At 40.6% G+C, this 24,293-nt stretch overlaps 1 protein-coding gene across 1 annotated transcript; it reads right to left on the bottom strand.

Annotated features, from left to right (window-relative positions):
- Positions 1-317: 317 nt before the first annotated feature.
- On the bottom strand, positions 318-24,063 carry LOC109936553 (cytokine-dependent hematopoietic cell linker). Its single transcript, XM_048603345.1, has 9 exons — positions 23,948-24,063; positions 23,799-23,823; positions 23,572-23,590; positions 19,571-19,667; positions 16,102-16,130; positions 15,778-15,869; positions 13,447-13,524; positions 12,987-13,142; positions 318-446 (listed from the first exon to the last, which is right to left on the bottom strand). The coding sequence occupies exons 1-9, from the start codon at positions 23,986-23,988 to the stop codon at positions 318-320; spliced, it is 666 nt and encodes a 221-aa protein (XP_048459302.1). The 5' UTR covers positions 23,989-24,063.
- Between the last annotated feature and the right edge of the window lie 230 nt (positions 24,064-24,293).

The following is a 24,293-nucleotide window of genomic DNA, read 5'->3' as shown; positions in this document are numbered from 1 at the left end:
AACAATTTTCATTTCTTACCAGTTAAAATTGTAATAGTAATAGAAATAGTTGAAAGCAGTAGTTCTACATTTTCTAAGAAACTGTAATAGCATATTTCCTTTTCTGTTAATATATATTTTCATGTATTATTATCTTAAATGAGAGTGAACTGTGCATGTGAGCATGTTATCTGTGCAGGTTGTTAGAAAAGTACAATAAGAACATGTTCTGAAGTATGTACATAGAAATGTTTACATTGAAATAAATTAGTGCAGTTTTAGTATACAATGTAAATAACAAAGGATAAAAATCATTAACATATGACACTATCAATCTGTTAATGCAGTATCAGTGGAAATTTTAGAGTACATTGTTCCATTTTGCTTCCTGATTGGTCTCTTCGATCAATTAGTCGCAAAGGAATATTTTTGTGGATGTTTATAATTTCAGGCACTGAATCAAATATCTGTGTAGTGGAGAAAAATAGATATTTTTAGTACCAAAATGTTATGGATTACTTCACCTAGACAGACATAATACTTATGGTTCGGTTGCAATTTTCTCCTAAAACATCCTTAAATTGTAAGTAACTGGAACCTGTCTGCCAAACGTATTATTTGAAAACAAATAAATTATCTTATGCACAAGTTTTGCTTAATATAAACAAGGATTTAATATCATAACCGGTTCTGAGGAAGGGTCACCGGACCCGAAACGTTAACTCTGTTTTCTCCTTCACAGATGCTGCCAGACCTGCTGAGCTTTTCCAGCAACTTTGTTTTTGTTTTTAATATCATAACAATACTTCTATTTAAAATAATTGCTTGTATTTTTTGAGCATTGCAGGCAGGACTGGTATTTGCTGCACATATCTATATTCTTCTAAAAAGGTATTGGTGAGCTATCTCGTTAAACAGCTGAAGTCCATGTGTTGTAGATACACCCACGGTGCTGTCAGGGAGCAAGTTCTAAGTCTTTGACACACTAACAGTGTAGGAGATAAAGTTCAAAGTCAGGATGATGTGATTTGTTGGAGTACTAAGATGTGATGGTGTTCTGTGCCTCCTGTCCTTGATCTTGTGTGGAAAAGAAACTCATGGGTATATTTGATGTCATTATAAGAACATAATGAATAACAGGAGTAGTCCACATGGCCATTTGCAGTTGCTGCAATATTCAGTATGGCCTTCGACTTCAGCTCCACTTTTCATCAACTCCTCACATCCCTCGATTGCCTAATATAGATGAGACCAAACTGCAGGCCTAGGGCCCCTTTTATACAGCCCAGTGTCTGCTTTACTGGTTGATGAATGTGCAGCTCATTCACAGGGTTCCAATAATTAAAGATGACATGACCTTACATGAGAGTGATCACAGACCAGCAGCAAATGTAGGAATTAATCGGTCTGTGATTGGAGTAGTCTGAGGCCTGGAGCCGTGGCAGTTTACTTGTTGTGGGGTCTGGGAACAGGAACTTTTTTGGGAGACTCTGACTTAGGGTAGGGGAAGAGATGATAGTCACAACATTGGGAGAAGGCAATGAGAGTAGGATGAGGGAGAGGAATTGTGAACAATGAGGAATAAATCACTCTTTTCATTTTTAAAAAAAATAAAGTGCCTTTTTCAAAAGTGCATTGAAATATCTCTTTAAAAAATGCTACTTTCAATGCAAAATGTTGTTTGTGAGGTATTAGAGCACAAAATCCCATGGATTATTTTCTTGAAGTTAAAGGGGGCAGAGTAAGACAGAGTGACAGGGGTAAGGTCAGCATTAGTTAACCCTAGCTCTTAGCTTGCCCACCATCACCACTCCCTTCCCTGGTGATCAGGAATTTGGGCTGATTATTTTTCTTTGTAGTTCTTATGAACCGATAAAACAAAAAATTAGCTTTATTATTAAGCTTTGTTGCTTGCTACTTTTTAATGCTAATTTCTATCGTTACAAATTTAATTTTATCAGTTTATTGCTTTTGATTTAGGTGAAGTTTTTACTTTTGTGGCAACCCTGACCTTTCTAAAGTTTGCTCACCTGTCCCCTGAAAAAGGGAAAAATTGAAAGTAGCTCCCTCTACCTGATACAGGTGACTTAAGACACCAAATATCTGTCTGCTCAACCTTTAACAGATTTGACAATAGACTATCATCTTGTCTAGAGAATGCCAAAGATTCACAAAGAATGAAGAACTTTCTCCTCATCTCAGTCTGAGGTGATCAGCCCATTATCCTGAGACTTTTCCCCCATGTTTGTGATTTACAATGGAAACGATCTCTCACTGTCTACCCTGTCTAGCCCCATCACAATCTTGTTTCAATGAGTTCACACACATTCTTCAAATGTCAGCAAATGGGGCCCAGTTGACTCAGTCTCTCTGAGGACAACCTTGTCATCCCAAAGGCCAAACTTCACTTGAAGATTCACTGTACTGCCTCCGATTCAAGTATATGCATCCTTAAATGAGCAAAATTACACATAGTGTGCCAGGTAAGGTCTCACGAAGACCCTGTATAATTGCAGAAAGACTTAGATATACTTGGCCTTTATTACAAGGGGTTTGCAGTAGAACACACAATTTGCTTCCCCATTGTACGATGAATGTGCTTGCTAACTTTCTCTGTTCCTTGTATCAATATAATCATGTACCTCTGTAGAGAAACGTTTACAAATTTCACATCTTTTATAAAAATTCTACTTTTCTATTCTTAGTAGCAAAATGAACAATTCCACTTAATATTCCGCAGTATTTCCCAATCACTCAAGATGTATTTATCTCTTTGCAGACTCATTGCATGCAGTTTGCATTCTTACCTGGCTTTGTATCATAAAACTTAGATACATTATTGTCTGGCTCTTCATCTAGCTCATTAATAGTTGAGGCCTCAGCATTGCGCCATGTAGCACCTGACTAACTACAACCTGCCAACTTGCAAACGCACTGCTTATCCCTACTCTTTGTTTCCAGTCCATTTTAACAATCCTCTATCCATGCTAACACATTACTGTTAAATCTGTGAGCTCTTATCTTTGATATCAAACATTTAGAAATCGAAATATACTAAACCTAATGGCTTCCTTTAATCCCCCCTACTTGTTAACTCCTCAAAACACTAATATGTTTGTCAATGAGATTTCCCTATCATACAATTATGTTGATTTTGTTCAATCATATTCCTATGACATTGTGATTATTTACTAGTCAAGAACCTATATATCTCTGTCTTAAATACACTCAGGACTTGGCCTCCACAGCCCTTGGTGGCAATGAGTTCCACACATTAACTACCACCCTCTGCCTGAAGAAATCCCTCTTCATCTCAGTTTTAAAGGATCATCCCATCACTTTCAGGCGGTACCCTTGAGTCCTAATCTCTCCTACTGGTGAAAACAAATTCTTCACATCCACTCTATCCAGGCCCCTCAGTATTCTGAAAGTTTCAATCAGATCCCCTCCTTCTAAATTCCATCGAGTAGAATCCTCAACTTCTAATTTGACAAGCCCTTCATACCTAGGATCTTTCTTGTAAACCTCTTCTGAACCCATTAAAAATAGCCAATATTAAAAGCGTTTTGATGAGTTGTAATTCCTGAACTATTTATAACAACTGATATAAATGAGTTGCATGGGTTTTATTGATGCAATTTGTCCCAAATAGGATACACCAGCACGAAAGATTGTGGAATTTCAAGTGCATATTATGTCCCATTATCCTGGTTCAAAATCCCTTTCCATCCCTACAGAGTAGTCACACCTCCAGATCAAATAAATCTTCAGTGTGAATTTCCATTCAATTGCAGGCCTTTGAAGACACACTTAAAATTAAACTGCCAATGGAAGGACACTACTTAAAATCTTCTGTAGATAGTTTGTAAGTTGTGGATCGGTCAAGGCAGTAGGCTGGGCAGCTGGTTTGCAATGCAGAGTGAGGCCAACAGCATGGGGTCAATTCCTACACCAGCTGAAGTCACCATGATGGACTCCCATTTCTCAACCTTTCCCCTCACCTGAGGCATGGTGACCCTCAGGTTAAACTATCATCAGAGAAAAGCCCTGTGGTGACTTTACCTTTTACCTTTCTTTGTAAATTAAGAAACTGAATATTGCATCCTAACAGAACCAGTAAATGGAACTATGTTGCATTGTAAAGTTATTTTATATTATTTGAAGTCTGGTCACTCACAGGTGGTTGACTGGATCTTAAAATGAAAATGCTTCTTTTTGGTGATAACCCATTTTTAACAGTAATAATTAAAGTGCTTACCAATCCTAAGAATGCCAAAGGATATTTTGTAAAACAAAAATTCAAAAAAAAAATTCAAAAGGACTCTTCAGTTGTGTTAAGAGATAACAAGGTGTAGAGCTGGATGAACTCAGCAGGCCAAGCAGCATCAGAGGAGCAGGAAGGCTGAGGTTTCAGGTCTGGACCCTTCTTCAGAAATGGGGGAGGGGAAGGGGCTTCTGAAATAAATAGGGAGAGAGAGGGAGGTGGATCGAAGATGGATAAAGGAGAAGATAGGTGGAGAAGAGACAGACAGGTCAAAGAGGCAGGGATGGAGCCAGTAAAGGTGAGTGTAGGTGGGGAGTTAGGGAGGGGATAGGTCAGTCCAGGGAGGACGGACAGGTCAAGGGGCCGGGATGAGGCTAGTAGGTAGGAGATGGTGGTGGGGCTTGAGGTGGGAGGAAGGGATAGGTGGGAGGAAGGACAGGTTAGGGAGGCGGGGACAAGCTGGGCTGGTTTTGGGATGCGGTAGGGGGAGGGAACATTTTGAAGCTTGTGAAGTCCACATTGATACCATTGGGCTGCAGTGTTCCCAAGCGAAATATGAGTTGCTGTTCCTGCAACCTTCGGGTGGCATCGTTGTGGCACTGCAGGAGGCCCAGGATGGACATGTCATCTGAGGAATGGGAGGGGGAGTTGAAATGGTTCGCGACTGGGAGGTGCAGTTGTTTAGTGCGAACCGAGCATAGGTGTTCTGCAATGGTCCCCAAGCCTCCGCTTGGGTTCCCTGATGTAGAGGAGGCCACAACGGGAACAGCGGATACAGTATACTACATTCACAGATGTGCACGTGAACATCTGCTTGATGTGGAAAGTCTTCTTGGGGCCTGGGACTGGGGTGAGGGAGGAGGTGTAGGGGCAGGTGTAGCACCTCCTGCGGTTGCAGGGAAAAGTGCCGGGTGTGGTAGGGCTGGAGGGGAGTGTGGAGCGGACAAGGGAGTCACGGAGAGAATGGTCCCTCTGGAAAGCAGATAAGGGTGGGGAGGGAAAAATGTCTTTGGTGGTGGGGTCAAATTGCAGATGGCGGAAGTGTCGGAGGATGATGCGTTGGATCCGGAGGTTGGTGGGGTGGTACGTGAAGACGAGGGGATTCTGTTTTGGATGTTATTGTGGGGAGCGGGTGTGAGGGATGAGTTGCAGGAAATGCGGGAGACATGGTCGAGGGCGTTCTCGACCACTGAGGGGGGGGAAGTTGCGGTCCTTGAAAAGTGAGGACATCTGAGATGTTCGGGAGTGGAATGCCTCATCCTGGGAGCAGATGCGGCGGAGGAGAAGGAATTGGGAATAGGGGATGGCATTTTTGCAGGAAGGTGGGTGGGAGGAGGTGTATTCGAGGTAGCTGTGGGAGTCGGTGGGCTTGAAATGGATATCGGTTTCTAGGTCGTTGCCAGAGATGGAAACAGAGAGGTCCAGGAAGGAGAGAGAGGTATCAGAGAGGTCCAGGTGAACTTAAGGTTGGGGTGGAAGGTGTTGGTGAAGTGGATGAACTGTTCAAGCTCCTCGTGGGAGCACGAGGCGGCGCCGATACAGTCATCAATGTAACGGAGGAAGAGGTGGGGTTTAGGGCCAGTGTAGCTACGGAAGAGGGATTGTTCCACGTGACCTACCAAGAGGCAGGCATAGCTTGGGCCCATGCAGGTACCCATGGCCACCCCCTTTGTCTGTAGGAAGTGGGAGGAATTAAAAGAGAAGTTGTTGAGGGTGAGGACGAGTTCGGCTCAGCAGATGAGGGTGTCAGTGGAGGGGGTTTGGTCGGGCCTGCGGGACAAGAAGAAGCGGAGGGCCTTTAGGCCATCTGCATGGGGAGTGCAGGTGTATAGGGACTGGACGTCCATGGTAAAGATGAGGTGTTGGGGACGAGGGAATTGGAAGTTTTGGAGGAGGTGGAGGGCGTGGGTGGTGTCACGGACGTAGGTAGGGAGTTCCTGGACCAAGGGGGAGAAAATGGAGTCAAGATAGGTGGAGATAAGTTTGGTGGGGCAGGAGCAGGCGGAGACAATGGGTCAACCAGGGCAGTCAGGTTTGTGGATTTTGGGAAGGAGATAGAAGGTGGCAGTGCGGGTTTAGGGAACGATGAGGCCCCAAGAAGACTTTCCACATCAAGCAAATGTTCACCTGCACATCTGCGAATGTGGTATACTGTATCCGCTGTTCCCGTTGTGGCCTTCTCTACATCGGGGAAACCAAGCGGAGGCTTGGGGACCGCTTTGCGGAACACCTACGCTCAGTTCGCACTAAACAACTACACCTCCCAGTCGCGAGCCATTCCTCAGACGACATGTCCATCCTGGGCCTCCTGCAGTGCCACAACGATGCCACCCGAAGGTTGCAGGAACAGCACCTCATATTTCGCTTGGGAACCCTGCAGCCCAATGGTATCAATGTGGACTTCACAAGCTTCAAAATCCCCCCTCCCCCTACCGCATCCCAAAACCAGCCCAGCTTGATCCGCCTTCCTAACCTGTCCTTCCTCCCACCTATCCCCTCCTCTCACCTCAAGCCCCACCCCCATCTCCTACCTACTAGCCTCATCCTGCCCCCTTGACTTGTCCGTTGTCCCTGGACTGACCTATCCCCTCCCTAACTCCCCACCTACACTCACCTTTACTGGCTCTATCCCCACCTCTCTGACCTGTCTGTCTCCTCTCCACCTATCTTCTCCTCTATCCATTTTCTATCCACCTCCCCCTCTCTCCCTATTTATTTCAGAACCCCCTTCCCCTCCCTCATTTCTAAACAAGGGTCTAGGCCCGAAATGTCAGCTTTCCTGCTCCTCTGATGCTGCTTGGCCTGCTGAGTTCATCCAGCTCTACACCTTGTTATCTCAGATTCTCCAGCACCTGCAGTTCCTACTATCTCTGTTCAGTTGTGTTTGTTCATGGCAGATTTTGTATTTTCCAATATGCAAATATGCTTCAGCAGAAATTCGGATTAAAAAAACTACTCAAAATCCAGATTCCTCATTAAATTCAAACAAACTCTGCTGTAATTGTTTTAACTTCAACATACAATTGAATTTTGTTGTGTTATTTAGGAAGTATAAATGGCGCTCTTCAGGTCATGGGTACAAATCATTGGAAGATATTAAAATGTGCAAACATTTTTTTGTTAAAGGAAAGAATTATAAATAGTTCAGCGTAGTGACCTTGTGTGCTCATGCCCTATGGCGATGTTGCATTTTGTTTTTATATAAAACAACACTTCTTATCCATTTATAGCTGCATTGGCATCTCAATCTCTGGAGATTTCATTAATCTGAGTCTCCACAGATATTCAGTGTGTTGTCGCATAGAGCTCGTTGCCTTAGCAACACCTTTATCTGTTTCTCAATGTTTTGTTCCAAATGAGCAGCAGGTGGATATTGGGTCTTTAAAAATGACTTCAAGGCAATTGGAATGTCATCTGTGATCTGACTATCTCATTTGATGCCTGTTAAGGACAGTGGTTGAATTCATGCTCAATCGCAATGCGATCCAAGATCAATTCAGGCCCTGTGTAATTGGAGAACAGAAATAGGTGCCCTTACAATTAAATGCTCAATACAAATCATTTGACAACAAAAATGTAACCCTATATTTACTTTGTTTTGTTGAAATATTGAGGCAAATTTAGAACCTGCTGAATATACAACTGATCCTTTGTTTTATGAAGAATAAAAAGCCTCTTGGGCCTCCAATTTATTTTCATAGAATCAGAACATTGATAATGTCATTTGCTCTTGGGAAGACAAACTGTAAGTTAGTCATAAAGTCATATAGCATGGAAACAGACCCTTCTGTCCAACTAGTCCACACCGATCATGTTCCCAAACTAAACTAGATCCACTTGCCTGCGTTTAGCCCATATCTCACAAACCTTTCTTATTCATATACTTGTCCAAATGTCTTTTAAACATTGTAACTGTACCTACATCCACCACTTCCACTGGTAGTTCATTCCACACATGAATCACTCTCTGTATAAAAATGTTGCCCCTCATATCCTTTTTAAAACTTTCTTCCCTCCCCTTTAAAATTATGGTCTCTATTTTTGAAATACCCTACCCTCTAGAAAAGACCCTTGTTATTCATCTTATCTGTGCCCCTCATGATTTTATAAATCTCAATAAGGTCACCCTCAATCTCCTCTGCTCCAGTGAACAAAGTCCCAGCCTATTTTTGTAACTTAAACCCTTCAGTACCAGCAACATCCTGGTAAGTCTTTTCTGAAACCTCACCAATTTAATAATATCCTTCCTATAGCAGGGTGACCAGAATTGTACACAATACTCCAGAATAGGCCTCACTAACAACCTCAACATGATGTCCCTAGTCCTATACTCAAAGGTCTGAGTAATGAAGGCAAGTGTGCTGAACACTTTCTTAACCACCCTGTCTACCTGTGACACAAATTTCAAAGAATTATGCACCTGAATCCCTACGTCTCTCTGTTCTACAACACTACCAAGGGCCCTACCATTAATCTACAAATCGTTTGTTTCACCAAAATGCAATACCTCTCATTTATTCAAATTAAAGTCCATCTGCCACTCCTCAGCCCATTGACCCAATTGATCAAAATCTCTTTGTAACTAAGATAACCTTCTTCACTGTCCACTTTACCACCAATTTTGGTGTCATCTGCAAACTTACTAAACATGCCTTCAATATTCCCATCCAAATCGTTTATGTAAATGATAAACAAAAGTGGACCCAGTACCTATCCCTTTGAACATCGCTGGTCACAGACTTCCAGTCTGAAAAATACCCTCCACCACCACCCTCTGCCTCCTACTGTCAAGCCATTTTTGTATCCAACTGACAAGCTCAACCTGAATCCCATGTGATCTAACTTTACTGATTAGTCTACTATGTAGAACCTTCTCAAAGTCTTTAATAAAGTCCATGTAAACAACTTCTACCACACTGCCTTCATCAATCTTTTTGGTTACATCTTCAAAAAAACTCAATCAAATTCGCGAGACATGATTTCCATCACACAAAACCATGTTGACTATCCCTAATCAGTTCTTGCCTCTCCAAATGCACGTAAATTCTATCTCTCAGAATCACCTCCACCAATGTCAAGCTCACAGGTCTATCGTTCCCAGGCTTCTCCTTACAGTCTTTCTTAAATAAAGGCACAACATTAGCCACACCCCGGTCCTCTAACACCTCACCTGTGGTTATAGAAGATACAAATATTTCTGCTAGGGTCCCGATAATTTCTTCCCTAACTTCCAACAATGTCCTGGGATACACTTGATCAGATCCCACAGATTTGTCCACCTTTATGTTTTCTAAGACCTCGAGCACTTCCTTTTCTGTAATGTGAACTGTTTTCTCTAGTCTCTATTTCTTTCTCCAAAGTAAAAACTGACATGAAATATTCATTCAGTATCTCTCCCATTTCCTGAGGTTCATACATAGATGACCACTTTGATCTTTAAGGGGCTCTATTCTCTGTCTAGTTTCTCTTTTGCTCTTAATGTATTTGTAGAATCTCTTTGGATTATCGTAAACCTTATCTACCAAGGCTGTCTCATATCCACTCTTTGCCCTCCTGATTTCCCTCTTAAGGATGCCCTTACACTCTTTAAACTCTTCAAGAGATGCATTTACTCCAAGTTGACTACATCTAATATATGATTCTTTCTTATTCTTAACTAAAACCTCAATACCTTTATTCATCCATTGTTCCCTACACTTACCGGCCTTAACCTTCTCTCTAATAGGAACGTAATGCCTCTGAACTCTCATAATCTCACTTTTGAAAGCCTCCCACTTGTCAGTTGTCCCTTTACTTGTGAACAGTCTACTCCAATCAACTTTTAAAAGTTCTTGTCTCATACCATTAAAATTTGACTCACTCCAATTAAGAACTTTAACTTTTATGGAAGGCTTATCCTTTTCCATAACTATTTTAAAGCTAATAGAATTATGATCTCCAGTCCAAAAATGTTCTCCTACTAACACTTCAGTCACTTGCCCTGCCTTATTTCCCAACAGAAGGTCAAGTTTTGTTCCTTCTCAACCCTCCAAAATATCTGGGTGTTTCTAATTCTGGCCTCTTCTATATTTCCAATTATCACCTTTCTGCTATTGGTGACAGTGCTTCCTTCAAACTCTGTAATTCCCTCTCTGCACATCTCTGCTGCTGTCCCTAGCTTTAAGACACTTCTTAAACCCTACCTCTTTGGCCAGCCATTTAGCCATCTGACCCAATGTAGGTTCAGGTGGGATTTAATACCCTCGCTGTGGTAGGGTTGGAGATGGAAATGTCGTAGTAGGGTTACATGCCTTTCCTTCTCTGCCTGGATTGAATCCATGAAAGGTATTCATTCCTTCCCTGCCTGAAATTGAGACTTTTCTATTGGAAATAAATGTGCACATAAGGGCATCATTCCACCACCACAGTTTTTAACGCAACAGACACTGGGGGACTTGCCTGCGGAAAGTCTGAGGAACAAAACCTATTGAGGTTGCCAGTGGATTGCTGGTAGGGGATGGTCCCTTGTTCAAGGGCACCTGTTTGAGGGACCCAGCATTAACAAGGGTGGAGTTGCTGAAAGACACTCTCGTCCCCTCTTCCACATACCTCAACGTGTGATCCCGTTCTAAAGCCTGAACCCTATGATGATCCTAGCCCTTGAGCATGTGCATTTCTGGCAGCAGCAACCACTTCCCTTGTGGAACAGCTGATGTAGGAGCAGAAGTATGCCAAATCTGTTCCACCATCCAATCAGATCATTGCTGATCTGATAATCCTCAACATATCTTTCCTGCCTTATCCCTATAATGTCCGATTCCTTTACAGATTAAAAATCTGTTTCCCTCAGCCTTGAATATACTTAATAACCCAGCTACAATAGCCTTTAGTGGTAAGGAATTCCACAGATTGATGATAGAGAAAAAAACAATCCTCCTCGACTCTGTCTTAAATGAGGAGCCCATATTGTGAAATTATACCCTCTGGTCCTAGGCTCTCCCACAAGGGGAAACAACCTCTCTGCATCTACCTTGTCAAGTTCCAAAATAATATTTTTCAACAAAGTTTCCTCTCATTCTTCTAAATGCCAATAAGTACAAGCCAAATCTACTCAACCACTCCACATGAGAAAATCCCTTCATACCCAGAACCAATTTAGTGACAATTCTCTGGTCTGCTTCTAATGCAAGTTTATCTTTCCTTAGGTAAGGGGCCAAAACTATTCACAGTATTTCACATGTGGTCTGACTAGTACCTTGCTTAGTTTTAGCAATCCTTCCCTAATCTACACTCCATTTCCCTTGAAATAAAGGCCTATAGACTATTTGCCTTTCCTATTATCCACTGAACTCGAATGCAACCTTTCCATGATTTGTGCACAAGAACTCTCAGATCACCCTCTTCTGTAGCTTCCTTCAGTCCTTCCCCATTTAACTAATATTCAACTTCACTATTCTTCCTGCCAACATGTAGAACCTCATACTTTTGCACATTATTTTCCACCTGCCAAAATTTCTTCCACTCACTTGTCTATATTCCTCTGCAGACTCTTTGTGTCATCCTTACGACTTGCCTCCCCATCTATTTTTTGTGACATCCATAAATTTTGCGAGAATATATCACTTACCTCAGCCAAGTCATTAACATACATTGTAAATAGTTGTGGCCCCAGCACTGATCCTGCAGCACTTCACCAGTTACATGTTTCCACCCTGAAAAAGTCCCCTTTATTCCAACTCTCTACTTCTATTAGTTAGCCAATCCTCTATCCATGATAATATACTATCTCCAACATCATGGGCTCTTATTTTATTATGTGTGGTACCTTATCAAACCCTTTGGACAATGAAGAACTGCTGGATTCTCCTTGTGGCTTCAGCACTAAGATCTGGACCCAGGAAAGGTCCACTTCTGCCCAGTTATGTGTGCAATTGGCCCTTAATGAAGTGGGATCATTTAAGTGCGTCACTTTAGTTTACATAGTTTTCTCATTGTTGCTCGATTGCCTGACTATTAACTGAAGAAAATATCCTCTCAACAAATTAATTATTCTATAAAATGTTAAATCAGAATGCGTTAGTTTCTTTACATATTTATAAACTTAAGTCTTTAATGCAAGTAATTTTCATTGTTCTGAGGAAGGGTCACTGGACCTGAAACGTTAACTCTGCTTTTTCCTTCACAGCTGCTGCCAGATCTGCTGAGCTTTTCCAACAACTTTGTTTTTGTTCCTGATTTACAGCATCCACAGTTCTTTCGGTTTTTAATTTTCATTGTTACACCATTTCACAAATCAAATCAAAATGTAAACATTTCAGCATTATGTTTCACATGGCTGTATGCAACTGAATATAAAATTAAAGTTTGTCTTAATTTGCAAGGTATGTTTAATTCCTAACTTTAAAACAGAATCACAAAATTATTAGAGATAGTAAGAACTGCTTATACTGGAGTCAGAGATAACACAGTGAGGATCTGGAGGAACATAGCAGGCCAGGCAGCATCAGAGGAGTAGGAAAACTGACGTTTTGGGTCAGGACCCTTCTTCAGAAGACCCTTCAGACCCTATGTAGACCCTTAGAAGAAGGGTCTTGACCCGAAATGTCAGCTTTCCTGCTCCTCTGATGCTGCCTGGCCTGCTGTGTTCCTCCAGCTCCACACTGTGTTATCACAAAATTATTAACTTTGTCTACTAAAAGCAGAAAATAATTGTTATCTTTCTATTCTACAGAAGTCTGGAGCAATGAAATGGTAGACAACTTACATCATGTCCTCTGAGCCCACTGCCCAAAGCATACTGTTTAGTGTCCTCTAGATATCGTATCTGAATGCTGTAAACTTTAAATCTGTAATATACCACCAACACATATGGCTTATCGGGGTATCCTTTAGAACTATCTCTCACCAGGAAAGTGCCATTCTAAGTGAAAAGAAAAGAAGCTATTATTGAATCAGAAATAAAAAGTGTACAAATCTCTATGCCTCTGACTAATTATATAGCAAACTCTTCATGAATACTAGTATCTAGAAATAATTTTCAGAATGGAATAACTTTCTAAAATGTAAACAGAACATTATATTAGATAAGCATGTGAGAACTTTGATAACTTCTGAAAACATCGAAAGATTTGGGAAGATATTTGATTTCAGTAAGAATGTGATATATCAAATGCCTGAAGCAAAATAACTTCATTGGAATTATTTTGTAAGTGAGAATTGATTACCTTATTGTTTAACCTTAAAGCCTCCTCTATGTTATAACGGTCACAGGCACCAATATACCATTCCTGTCCTTCTAAATCCTGAAATATGTTCAGAACGTAAATGATGAGAAACCCATTAAGCAACAAGGTATAACATTTCAAATGACTGAGAACAACAATGCTCAAAACAATCAGCAGCAGCAAGATGTGGACAGTGAGCAGTCCAGAGTATCTTGTCCAGCTGCTTGTGTCTGCTCCAGTTGAAACAAGTTTCCTAATACCACATGAAGAGCTGAATTTGAGGTTGAATTCACCTGCAGTTCATTCCAGCATGCACTTTATTACCAACCAAATTATAGATATTTTGCCCATCAACCTGCTCAGAAGCATTAATACACACCTTTGGAGTGGGTGGCACTATGTATCCAGGTCACCTGGCTCATGGATAGAGATACTACAACTGTACCATAAGAGCTTCTAAGCCAACCAAATTATATACTTGATCTGACACTGACATAAAGCACTCCAGTCAATCCCTACAGCATGGAAAGAGGCCATTTGGCCCATCAACCTTCTGAAGGGTATCCCATCCAGACCTAGCTCCTGAACCTATCTCTGCAATCTTGTATTTACCATGGCTAATCCATCTAGCCTGCAAATCACTGGACACTAGGGGGCAATTTAGCACAGCTAATTCACCTAACCTGCACATCTCTGGACTGAGAGAGGAATCTGGTGCATCTGGAGGAAAAGCACACAGACACAGGGTGAACATACAACTTTCAGACAGATAGTCACCCAAGGCTGGAATTGAACCCGGGTCCCTGGTACGGTGAGGCAGCAGTGCTAACCACTGAGCCACCGTGCCACCCATGAGTAGGTTAGATGCTGTGGAAGTCTGAACACACTTAGTCATGGTGACAGTGGCCTCATGTCTAACCATTCTCTTTCTTGAATGATTTATTCCACTGAGCAGCACTGTTCTTATGACTAACTATATAATTTAGTTATAATTTGATTACTTCCCCTAATTTCTTAAACACCACAATGTGTGTTTGGGTTTGGGTTGCAGTGGAACCTCAGACCTCAGTGTTTCATTCCAGTTGCCATTCTTGATTTCTGAGTCTTTATAAGAAACATTGGGGTTGCATTTCCCTGTGGAGGATAATGGTCAATGCTCTGCTTTACCCATGATCACACACACAATGTAACAGGGGATATTTTACAGTGACTCTTACTGGGATTCGAGGTGACTGATCCTATTATGAACAAAGAGTTGAATTACTGTTTCTCTACTCTGTTCTGACTAGAATAGCATAGACAGATGAAGCTCTCCCTTTGTGTGTGTCAGCAACAATCAGTTGCTGTATTTGCTCTCCCAACATTGAAGAAACCATTGCTTATTTTTTTTTTTAGAAAGAAAACATTTCTGTGTAGACACTGCAGAGGCAGTCTGAACAAATTCTGCTTTTGCCAAGCAACCTCACCCACCAGGATCAGGTGTAGGAAAAAAATCTCATTCCGGCAATGACAGTCAACAAGGCCCCCACTTTCTAGAAAGGCCTGTCAGTAGTAAGTGCTGCTCAGACATGTCAAGCCAGGATCAGGAGCCTGGAGTTTGAAGACCAGCCTGCTGAGAGTTTCTGATCAATCAAAGGTCAGTCACTCCTTTGAATGGCAATGCTGCAATGGAGGTGGTGGCTACTGCCAGAACGACAACCACCCGAGATGCAGGCCACAGCAGAGTAATAACAGAAGGATGTTTGCGGGGCAGGGGTGGGTTTAGGGGAGGCAGCAACAAGGGAATGCGTTCATCTCTGAGTGCTCCATGATCCCCCAGTCACACAGAGTGCTTCGAATGGAGACAACAGCCCAGGAAGCCTTCATGCAAACATACCAAGATTTATTTGTCATGTATATCACATGCTGGGCCCCTGACAATAGGTCAATACTAGTGGCAGAGGGCTCAGGCCCTCTAAGTAGCCATTGATTGGTCAGTTAAGGGCCTCATATGGTGGCAGGACTAGAGGTCTTTTCACCACAGACTTAATCGAGGTGGAGATAGGAAGGTAGTGAGGTGCAACCTGATTAAATGCCTTCCCACTGTTGAGTTTACCAGGGGAAGGATGTGTGATTCTGCCCCTCAATGTGTCCCACCTTGCCTTTCTTCCAATTAATTTAATATATGAATAGATTTAATTCTTAAATTTGAGCTGTAATATTGACACCTTACAAACATATTGTATCAGCTGCTGTATGTACTTAGGATTTCAAATCACGCAGATGCAAAAACAAACAAATCCCATTTATTTCTAAATTTGAATCTAAATCAATTTAAATATTTTACTATACCTTTGCAGCAGGTCTGGATAAATGTTTGGGGTTTTGTCGATCAGGACTAGACTGAGGTTTTAGTCTTGTGGGTGGATCGTGACATATCATTTCTGAAGAAAAGTAGAAGTTTTTGTAATAGAGAGGAATTTAACGTTAATATATATCTAATATAATTTACAAGTAATTCTCATTTTTTGTAGTTGATTTATGTTTAACTTTTACTTGATAATTATAAAGAGAACCCTACAAAATGTTTCCCACATGTCTTGAGACTGAATATAATTTCCAAAACCTATACTGGATTCAATAAATATTTAATCACTGACAAATGCAGATAAATACCTGGTATCTGTGATATTTGATGTAACGAGCTAGTATAGAAAAGAAAAATGAATTAGAAGCAAAGAAAAAGTGAAAGTTTTCTATATAACCAACTCAACCTTTAATCATGTGGCAAATGTTTCTGAAATAAGGATCAGAAATGAATTGAAATTGCTGATACCATAATTTGCCACCACAATCACCGTTAAGCTTTTGGTGGAATTTTTACAAGTGAGACAGCGTCCAGATTACTGCATAGGGCTTTGGTCTCCAAATCTGAGGAAAGATGTTCTTATCTCTGACTGAATACAGTGTAAGTTCACTAGGTTCACTCCTGACATGAGGTCATTATTTTGATGAAGAATTTGAGCAGGTAATGTCTATATTTTCTGTAGTTTAGGAGAATGAAATGTTTTCTACTTAAACAGAGAAAATTCTTCAGGGACTTGATAGGATAAATACTTTCTCTGAAAGGATAACCCAAGAACGAGGAGTTACAAGTGGGGGTGTTCACTGATGATTGCACAATGTTCAGCACCACTTGCAACATCTCAGACACTGAAGCAATCCATGTTTAAATGCAAAAAGATCTGGGCCATATCCAAGCTTGGGCTGATAAATGGCAAGTAAAACTTGTGCCACAGAAATGTCAGGCTATGAGACAATCTAACCACTGTCCCTTGACATTCAATGGTGTTACCATAACCGAATCCTGCACTATCAACATCCTGGGGGTTACCATTGACTGGAAAATCAATTGGACTCACCAGGTAAATACAGTGGCTACAAGGGCAGGTCACATACATCCTGTAACATACATCCTGACTCCCCAAATACTGCCCAACATCTACATGGTACAAGTCAGGAGTGTGATGGAACATGCTCCATTTGCCTGGATGAAGCTCCAACAACGCTCAAGAAACTACAAGATGCACTGCAGAAATTCACCAAAGATCCTCAGACAGCACCTTCCAAACTCACAACCTCTTCCATATAGAAGGACATGGCAGCAGATATATGGGAAAACCACCACTTTCAAACTCCCCTCCAAGCTACTCCCCATTCTGACTTAGAAATATCTCACTGTTCCATCACTGTTACTGGGTCAAAATCCTGGAATTCCCTCTCTCAGGCTATTATGGGTCAACCTACAGCATGTAGTGGTTCAAGAAGGCAGCTCACCATTACCTTCTCAAGTGCAGCTAGGGACAGATAATAAAAATGCTGGGCAGCCAGTGATGCTCACATCCCACAAATGAATGAAAAAAATACAATCTCAGAATAAAGGACTGTCCATTTTGGACTAAGATGAGGTAAATCTCTTCACTCGAGAGCTTGTGAATCTCTAGAATGCTCTACCTCAGAAAACTGTGAATGCACCATTGTTCAACAGATTCAAGACAGTAGTCAGTAGGCTTTGGGTACTGAGGAGATTCAGGGATATGGCTTGTAGAAGGAAGTGGAAGTGAGGTGAAAATTAACCATGATCTTACTCAATGCAGGCTTGAAGAGCTGAATGGCCTTCTTCAGCTCCTATTTCTTATGTCATGTTCACTTCACTTACGCACAAGTGGAATAGAATAGTCAGGCAAAGGATCGATATGCACCTAAATTCAAATATCCCCAAATTCTTGTCTGAGTTGTGTTGCTCTTTGTGCAATTGGCATTTGTTATTAAGCTTGCTATTGAAATGCAATGAGCTGTGATGAGTTGCTGTAATTGCACGGGAGATGTCAACAGCATTATAGAAAACTAAGTATTGTCCATTTTAGTCAGGCATCTTCTGAATGATGTTATATCTTTATTTTTGCCAGTCAACTTCTCTGGCACTGAAAATGTATGATTGCAATTGTGGGGACTTGTCTCTATTTTTTAATTGATGTGGGCGATTCAATATGTTAGATTTAAAATTTTATCTTGCAAGTTAAAATTTTATCTCTAGAGTTTGACAAAGGAGGCTGAATTTTTGGTAACAATGGTGCTGAATGTTGGGATGCTTACCACTCTTGCACTTCAGGGTCCATTGAAAATCCTGACCCGTGCATATGTGCAGTAATTGTCCCGGAAGTTTGAACTTGTGATGGGTTGGTTTACACTGTCTGAGACAAAATGAGAATTTCTCCAACACTCAGCTAAGGTTTGGAGACTTAAGCCAGCTGCACAATCTTTACCTGGATATTTATCCCAGTATTGTCATGTTGTTTAATTTCTGGCATAACTCAGTGATTAACACTATAACCCTATCCACCAGCCCTCACATTCTCAAGCATCCCTCCATCTCCTATTGATTACTATATCACTATCAGAATATCTACCATCCCAATCCCCTGATCTGACTAGCCAATCCCCCACAGCCTGACAAGCCATCTGCACACTGCCAAACACTCCCAAACTCGCCCATACATCTGCCTACTGATCCATGCATTATCTTAGCCATCCATTCGCTGACCCACACTCACCTGCCCGCTCATTCTGCTGAATCCCTGAAGACTGTTACAAACTGACATAAGCACAGCAGTTGGTACCATTAAAAGGGGTCATAGCCTCTGCACTGCTGCTCTAACCCTAACCCTAACCCTAACCCTAACCCTAAGCCTCTGCCCTGCTGCTCTTCTCAATTCCTCCCTGTGGATGGCTGTCTGGAAGCATCACTGAGATAGCCAGCACAGGAAGACCCAGCTGCAAGCACGCATGAAGACTAAGGTGCAATTATCTTTGCAGTCAGCAATAATCACCCTTGAATCACCACTGACTGTAAGATCTGGAACTTTTATTTTTTGAATCTTTCGTTTGTCTATATTTCTGTTTTATCAATCTTACTCCAATCTTTCTTTCCCTCTCTTTGATTCTTTTTGTGCACATGATTTGAAATTGAATTCATCTACTCTAATTCATTCTCTTTCTTGGTTATTGCATTGTTGAGAAGATGTGGTAATCACTCAAGTTCCCGATACCCTGTTCCCCTCACTGTAATGCTATCAGTGTGTACTTTCAGTACTTCTGTTCCATCTGGCTCTACAGAAACCATTTTGTTAAGAATTTTAAGCTTTCAAACTTACTTTTCTTTGGTGGCTGCAAGGGCTAACCAACGTCATCTACCTAAATGTACGGCTAAATTAAAAAGAAACAGCAGTCAGTTCAACGACTGCATAGCTTTTGACACAGGCTGCCACACAGTTAAACTGAATTTGAAGTAACCACGCTTTCGGTTGTTCAGTTCAGAACTACTTCTGAAGAGGAGTCATACCGGACTTGAAACACTAACTCTATTCTCTCTGCACAGAAGCTGCCAGACCTGTTGAGTTTCTCGAACATTCTCTGGGTTGTATCAGATTTCTAGATTCCACAATGCTTTGCTTTAATATTGAAATTGATATGCTTGACATCAGTTTTACACCAGAGGTACAAGGACAGCACATACCAATCTCTACTTTAGATTGCAAAGCTCCTTAAAGACAAAACAGATTTGTGACTAAATATTCAATTGTACCTTTCTGGTGGTGGGCTTTTGGAAATAGGTCTAAATGGCAATGATTGCTGCTTGTTCACTGGTAGAAGTATGTCACGTGACCTTCGGAAATCAGTACCTGGAGAAGTAATTTTAAAATAATAGACATCTTAAGAATTGTGAAGATTACATCCTCAGTTCGTTTATGCACATATGTATTTAGTGTTTTATTGGTATTCTTCCAAGCTGCTTTGCATGTTGTGTGACATGAGATAAAGGAGCAATGCACTCAGCAATGTTTTTAAAATTTTTTAAAATTGATTTTCAAATTTATCTGACTCCTCCTGATCCATGTACAACTTTTCAGTTAGAAAAAGGCCAGCTGGAAGACTGCTTCCTGCTATGCATCCAACTTGTTTTGGAGTCAAGAACTGGCATTAATCTGTGTGTTGACAATAATGATGTATCTTTAAATTCTGCTTTCTTCTTGCACGGCGAATGCCTTGCCTATATTTCAGCACTGTATTTTTCTATTGAACAGGAACTAGCCATTTTCTGGGACAACAGTCTGCAAACTCGTATCATAACATTTGTTCCCCAGTCTATCTCTTTACAACTTGTGGACCAATTTTATTTCTCTGCAATTTCTCCTACTTCCATAATTATCAGTCACACAATTAACGTGTGAGTATTGACAAGGGTAGCTATAGGCCAGTGACTAAGAGGGTGTTACAGTGGAGCATAACACATCCTCATACAATATACATTGCAAAGTTGGTATGTTTTTCAATTCTCTGAGACACCACTAGATGGAACAATTTACAACACTTTCTCTGTTTCCAAACTTGAAAACAATGTAACAAAAAGAGACAACAAGGTGCAGGGCTGGATGAACACAGCAGGCCAAGCAGCATCATAGGAGCAGTAAGGCTGACGTTTCGGGCTTAGACCCTTCAAAAAGAATTGACCGGAGACCAGCTATGGTAAATGACAGAGAACTTTTGAACTTTTGTGTTGTTACATCCAGCTCCGAACAAGGTTCCCCAATTTGTTATTGTTTGTGCAGTACCCAGGTGAGGAGGGATGAACTGGCTTTACTTTTTTTATTCATCCACCTTCTCATTTGAATGCAACAAAGTTAATTTAAAAATGGATCACTTCATTTGTTAATTTCCTTTTCCCAGATCCAAAGAAACTTTTGAAAGAAGCTAATTTATTTGGGCTTTCTTGAGTTAACAAAGTGCGAATTTATTAATAGCAAAACACAGAAAACATAGGTATAATAAAAACATAGATAGAAGTGAGTCTGAAAAGATAAAAGTTAAAAGAATACAGATATATAGAATAGTCCCTGACTTGTTTGTGAAGAATGGATAGTTGGACACCAGCATTCAGGCTGAAGGAGGGTCCCTTTGTCACCCTGTTTTCTTTTGCCTGGATTGCTAGCTAGTTGGCTGCTAACAGTCAGACCGAGAGAATAAATTTTACCTCCAACACAAGTGCCTAGAGGATTTGTTTTTTTTTGACTGTGAAGGTCACAGCATGCTAACACTTGAACTTAGGTGAGCACACACACAAGAACTTAGTCCCACTAGTCCGTATGAGAATGGTCAGACCCACTAGTGCACCCCAGTCAAGTTGAAACAAATATTTTAAACCTCGTCCTTGTGCATTTGTTAGAGGAATAAGCATAAAATCCATCCGCAGTTTGGAACTAACCGCAGGGAATGGCTTGCAGTTGATCAGGGGTTGTCATCCCTTTGATAACTTTGTAGTCACATGAGTCTACAGTATAGTCTATTTTCAGCTTGAAGGGTCATTTGAAATTCTTCTTGCGTCTTAAGTGTGACATTCTGAGTCTCCAGACAGCAACATAATTTACATCTGCATATATTTTTGATCGAATCAGATCTCTTATAAAAAATACAAAATACAAGTTAACAATTCCCATAATACTTTGGGGTTCTGACCCATGATCATGGCATGTCCCTGACATGATGAATGAAATGAGACTAATTTTAATTTATTGCAAAGGATGAAAAATGTAAAATTTTGCCACAATAAATTCACATACACACAGACACATACACACCCACACACAAATTTATTCTCTAAGCCTCAGGCAAAGTTATCTTTTCAGTTCCAACTGGGTTTCTCTGAGTTCTGGACAGGTTGTCTTCATTCATATTTCATTATCTGTCAAAGTGGGTGATTTACAGGTGGTATGTTTGAAAGAATAAACTCCAACAGAATAACCTGGGTCCTGAGCCTTATGCTTTTCCATAAAAGTTAATGGGTTCTGGTCTGGATAGACTGTAGTCCTACATGTATCTTAAAGTATTTGAGAGGTACTAGTAAAACAAGAGTATCCATTTTTGTTTTGCTATGGGAATAACTTCTGATGTTTATCTAGTTTTTTTTTCATGTTTTTTAAGTTTTTTGATTGATCTTTCTATTCCCTAAAAGAGGACAGCCATTAACCCTTTGTCATTCACATTGATAACTATATAAAATGCTTATTTAAAGTTTGGATCTTCAAGAACAAGTTTGCTTATTAAAATCGCCTTAGCTTTTCAAAGGCAGTTGGTCATTTTCAGTCTATGCCACCTTTGCTTTTTTCTGTATTGAAGTTTGGGATGAACATTTGGTTTAATCCACACTTTCCCAAGAACCTCATGATTTCCTGGTTTGTTGTGGGCAAAGGAAACAGTGTTACTCCTTCTACCTTTGCAGCCATGGGCTATACTCATCAATACATGACCTAATGAGATCACTTGAGCCTTAGCAAACTCACTCTTTGTGTAGGATAGCAATGTATTGTTACATGTATTTATGAAAATACAGTAAAATTTATATAAGTCGCCATAATTAATCTGGCGCCATTTTAATTACATAAATTACAAAAGAAATAATGCATTTAAAGTTAACACAAATTTCATTTTTTGTTCCATCCATGGCTTCTTGATTTTTTAAGAGGCTAGGGGAAACAGCCACATTCATAGCCGCCAAGGCTGTCCCTGATGTTGCAAGGAGGAAGCACGCTGAAGCAACCCCCACTACCATGGACTGGATCCAGAATGTCATCTCTGCCAAAGCCACTACTGATACTCCAGCCACTGCCATAGCCTGGAGACTGCCCCAGCTCTCAAGGACTGGGCGCTATTTTCAAATTCTGAGGATAGACAGGATTGTCCAAATTAACTCCCGATGACTAAGGGATCATTTAATCCGCCTACGTTACAGACGTAGCCGAAACACGAGAGGAAAGGAATGGACACCAATTCATCAACGCTGAAGCTGTTGCTCAAGCTGTGACTGCCAGGGCCATGAGGAATGGACCAGATCGACCACTCAACAGCTCCCCGCAACCTCTCCGCACCACGGCAGCCGCAGAAGGAAGGAAAGATGAATTTGATTCAAAAGTTAAATGAAGAAAATAATATAAAATTAAGAAGGATGCAGTTGGTCATGTAAGAGGGAGTGGTCTGGCCCCGGAGCCCAGACAGCTACCCTGCCATCTCTGCCATCTTGTGAGATAGACCATGAGGTCAGCTGACTGTACTTTCTGGGAGAAGGCTTCCAATTGCTCAAATTACATTTACCAGGTGACACTATACAGTCAGAGGTTGCCCGGGTACACAATGCAATTTGATAAACCTGACACTATCTGGCTTATCAAACTTGGAAATGTGGCTGGGGCATTTCCACGTCTGAATGATATGATTCAGCATTGGTATAACCCATCCAGAGTTACAAAGGAGGAAATACCCTTCACAGGCATATATTCATCAGCTTGTGTTTTAGAAGAAACTTAAATCTAAATTGAATTATTCTTTGTATGTCAATTGAAACAATTTATTTTCACTTCTTCAACACATACCATAAAATATAATTTTAAAACTCTTTAGTAATGATGTTGTACAGATTTTTATGTTATTGTAGAATGACATATGTTTCTGATATTTTAGAAAACAAAATATTGGCAAATACGTTGTATTCACTTTTCAACATTCAAGTGTTACTTTTCTTTGTAATGTACCTACCATTTTTTTGTGTGATTGCCTGTTGATGAAGAAAACAAGACAAAATGAAATTGTAGCTATTATCTTTGTTTCTAAGTAAACATTAAAAGAAATGATCTGCGAGTGCTTTTATTAAATTCAAGCGGCAAACCTATAATTCAGAAACTGAAGAAAATAAAATGATGTTTACTGCTAAAGTTTGAAAAGTTGAGAGGAAATAAAAGAAAGGATGTATGAATAACACAAACCTCACTTTGTTTGCTCTTTGGTAATCTGTAAAAAAAAGTGAATTATTAGTTAACATTGAACAATTGTATTTGCTAAACTGCTGCTGTAACATTTTTCTTCAGGTCATAAACCAGTTAGCTAACTTCGTAGCATACTTAAATTAACACACCCAACGTTGTTTTCAGGCTGTGTTATTGATGGCTTGTTCATAGAGTGTAGGATATTGTCAGGTCCCGAGAAACTATGTGCGTGACTTGGTTCTGGAGGAAGTTCTTTGAATTCTTTGGGAATACTCCTAGGAGGTCTAGAATTACACAAAATAATTTATTGAAAAAAAAATTACAAACCGTGACAAACATTTCATCATAACTTGCAACTAGTAACTTATAAATTTAATATGGAATTGAAAAAAAATGTTATGCCTGAATAAACATTCAAACCTCCTGTAATCATGGTCTACTTTTGTTTCTAGTACCTCCAGAACATTTTTATAGGAATCCAAGTGTAATATTCTT

The sequence above is a fragment of the Rhincodon typus genome, chromosome 1, assembly GCF_021869965.1.
Source record: "Rhincodon typus isolate 14 chromosome 1, sRhiTyp1.1, whole genome shotgun sequence".
NCBI lineage: Eukaryota > Metazoa > Chordata > Chondrichthyes > Orectolobiformes > Rhincodontidae > Rhincodon > Rhincodon typus.
This window is presented reverse-complemented; position numbering and strand designations above follow the sequence as displayed.

Excerpts from the sequence above, each read along its gene's own strand:
- LOC109936553 (XM_048603345.1), bottom strand. The coding sequence starts at position 23,988 with ATGAACAAGCCATCAATAACACAGCCTGAAAACAACGTTGG. Across the intron at positions 15,870-16,101 it reads TCAAATATCACAGATACCAG|AAATGATATGTCACGATCCA; the intron begins GTATTTATCTGC and ends ACTTTTCTTCAG. Across the intron at positions 447-12,986 it reads GTGGGCTCAGAGGACATGAT|ATATTTGATTCAGTGCCTGA; the intron begins GTAAGTTGTCTA and ends TCCACTACACAG.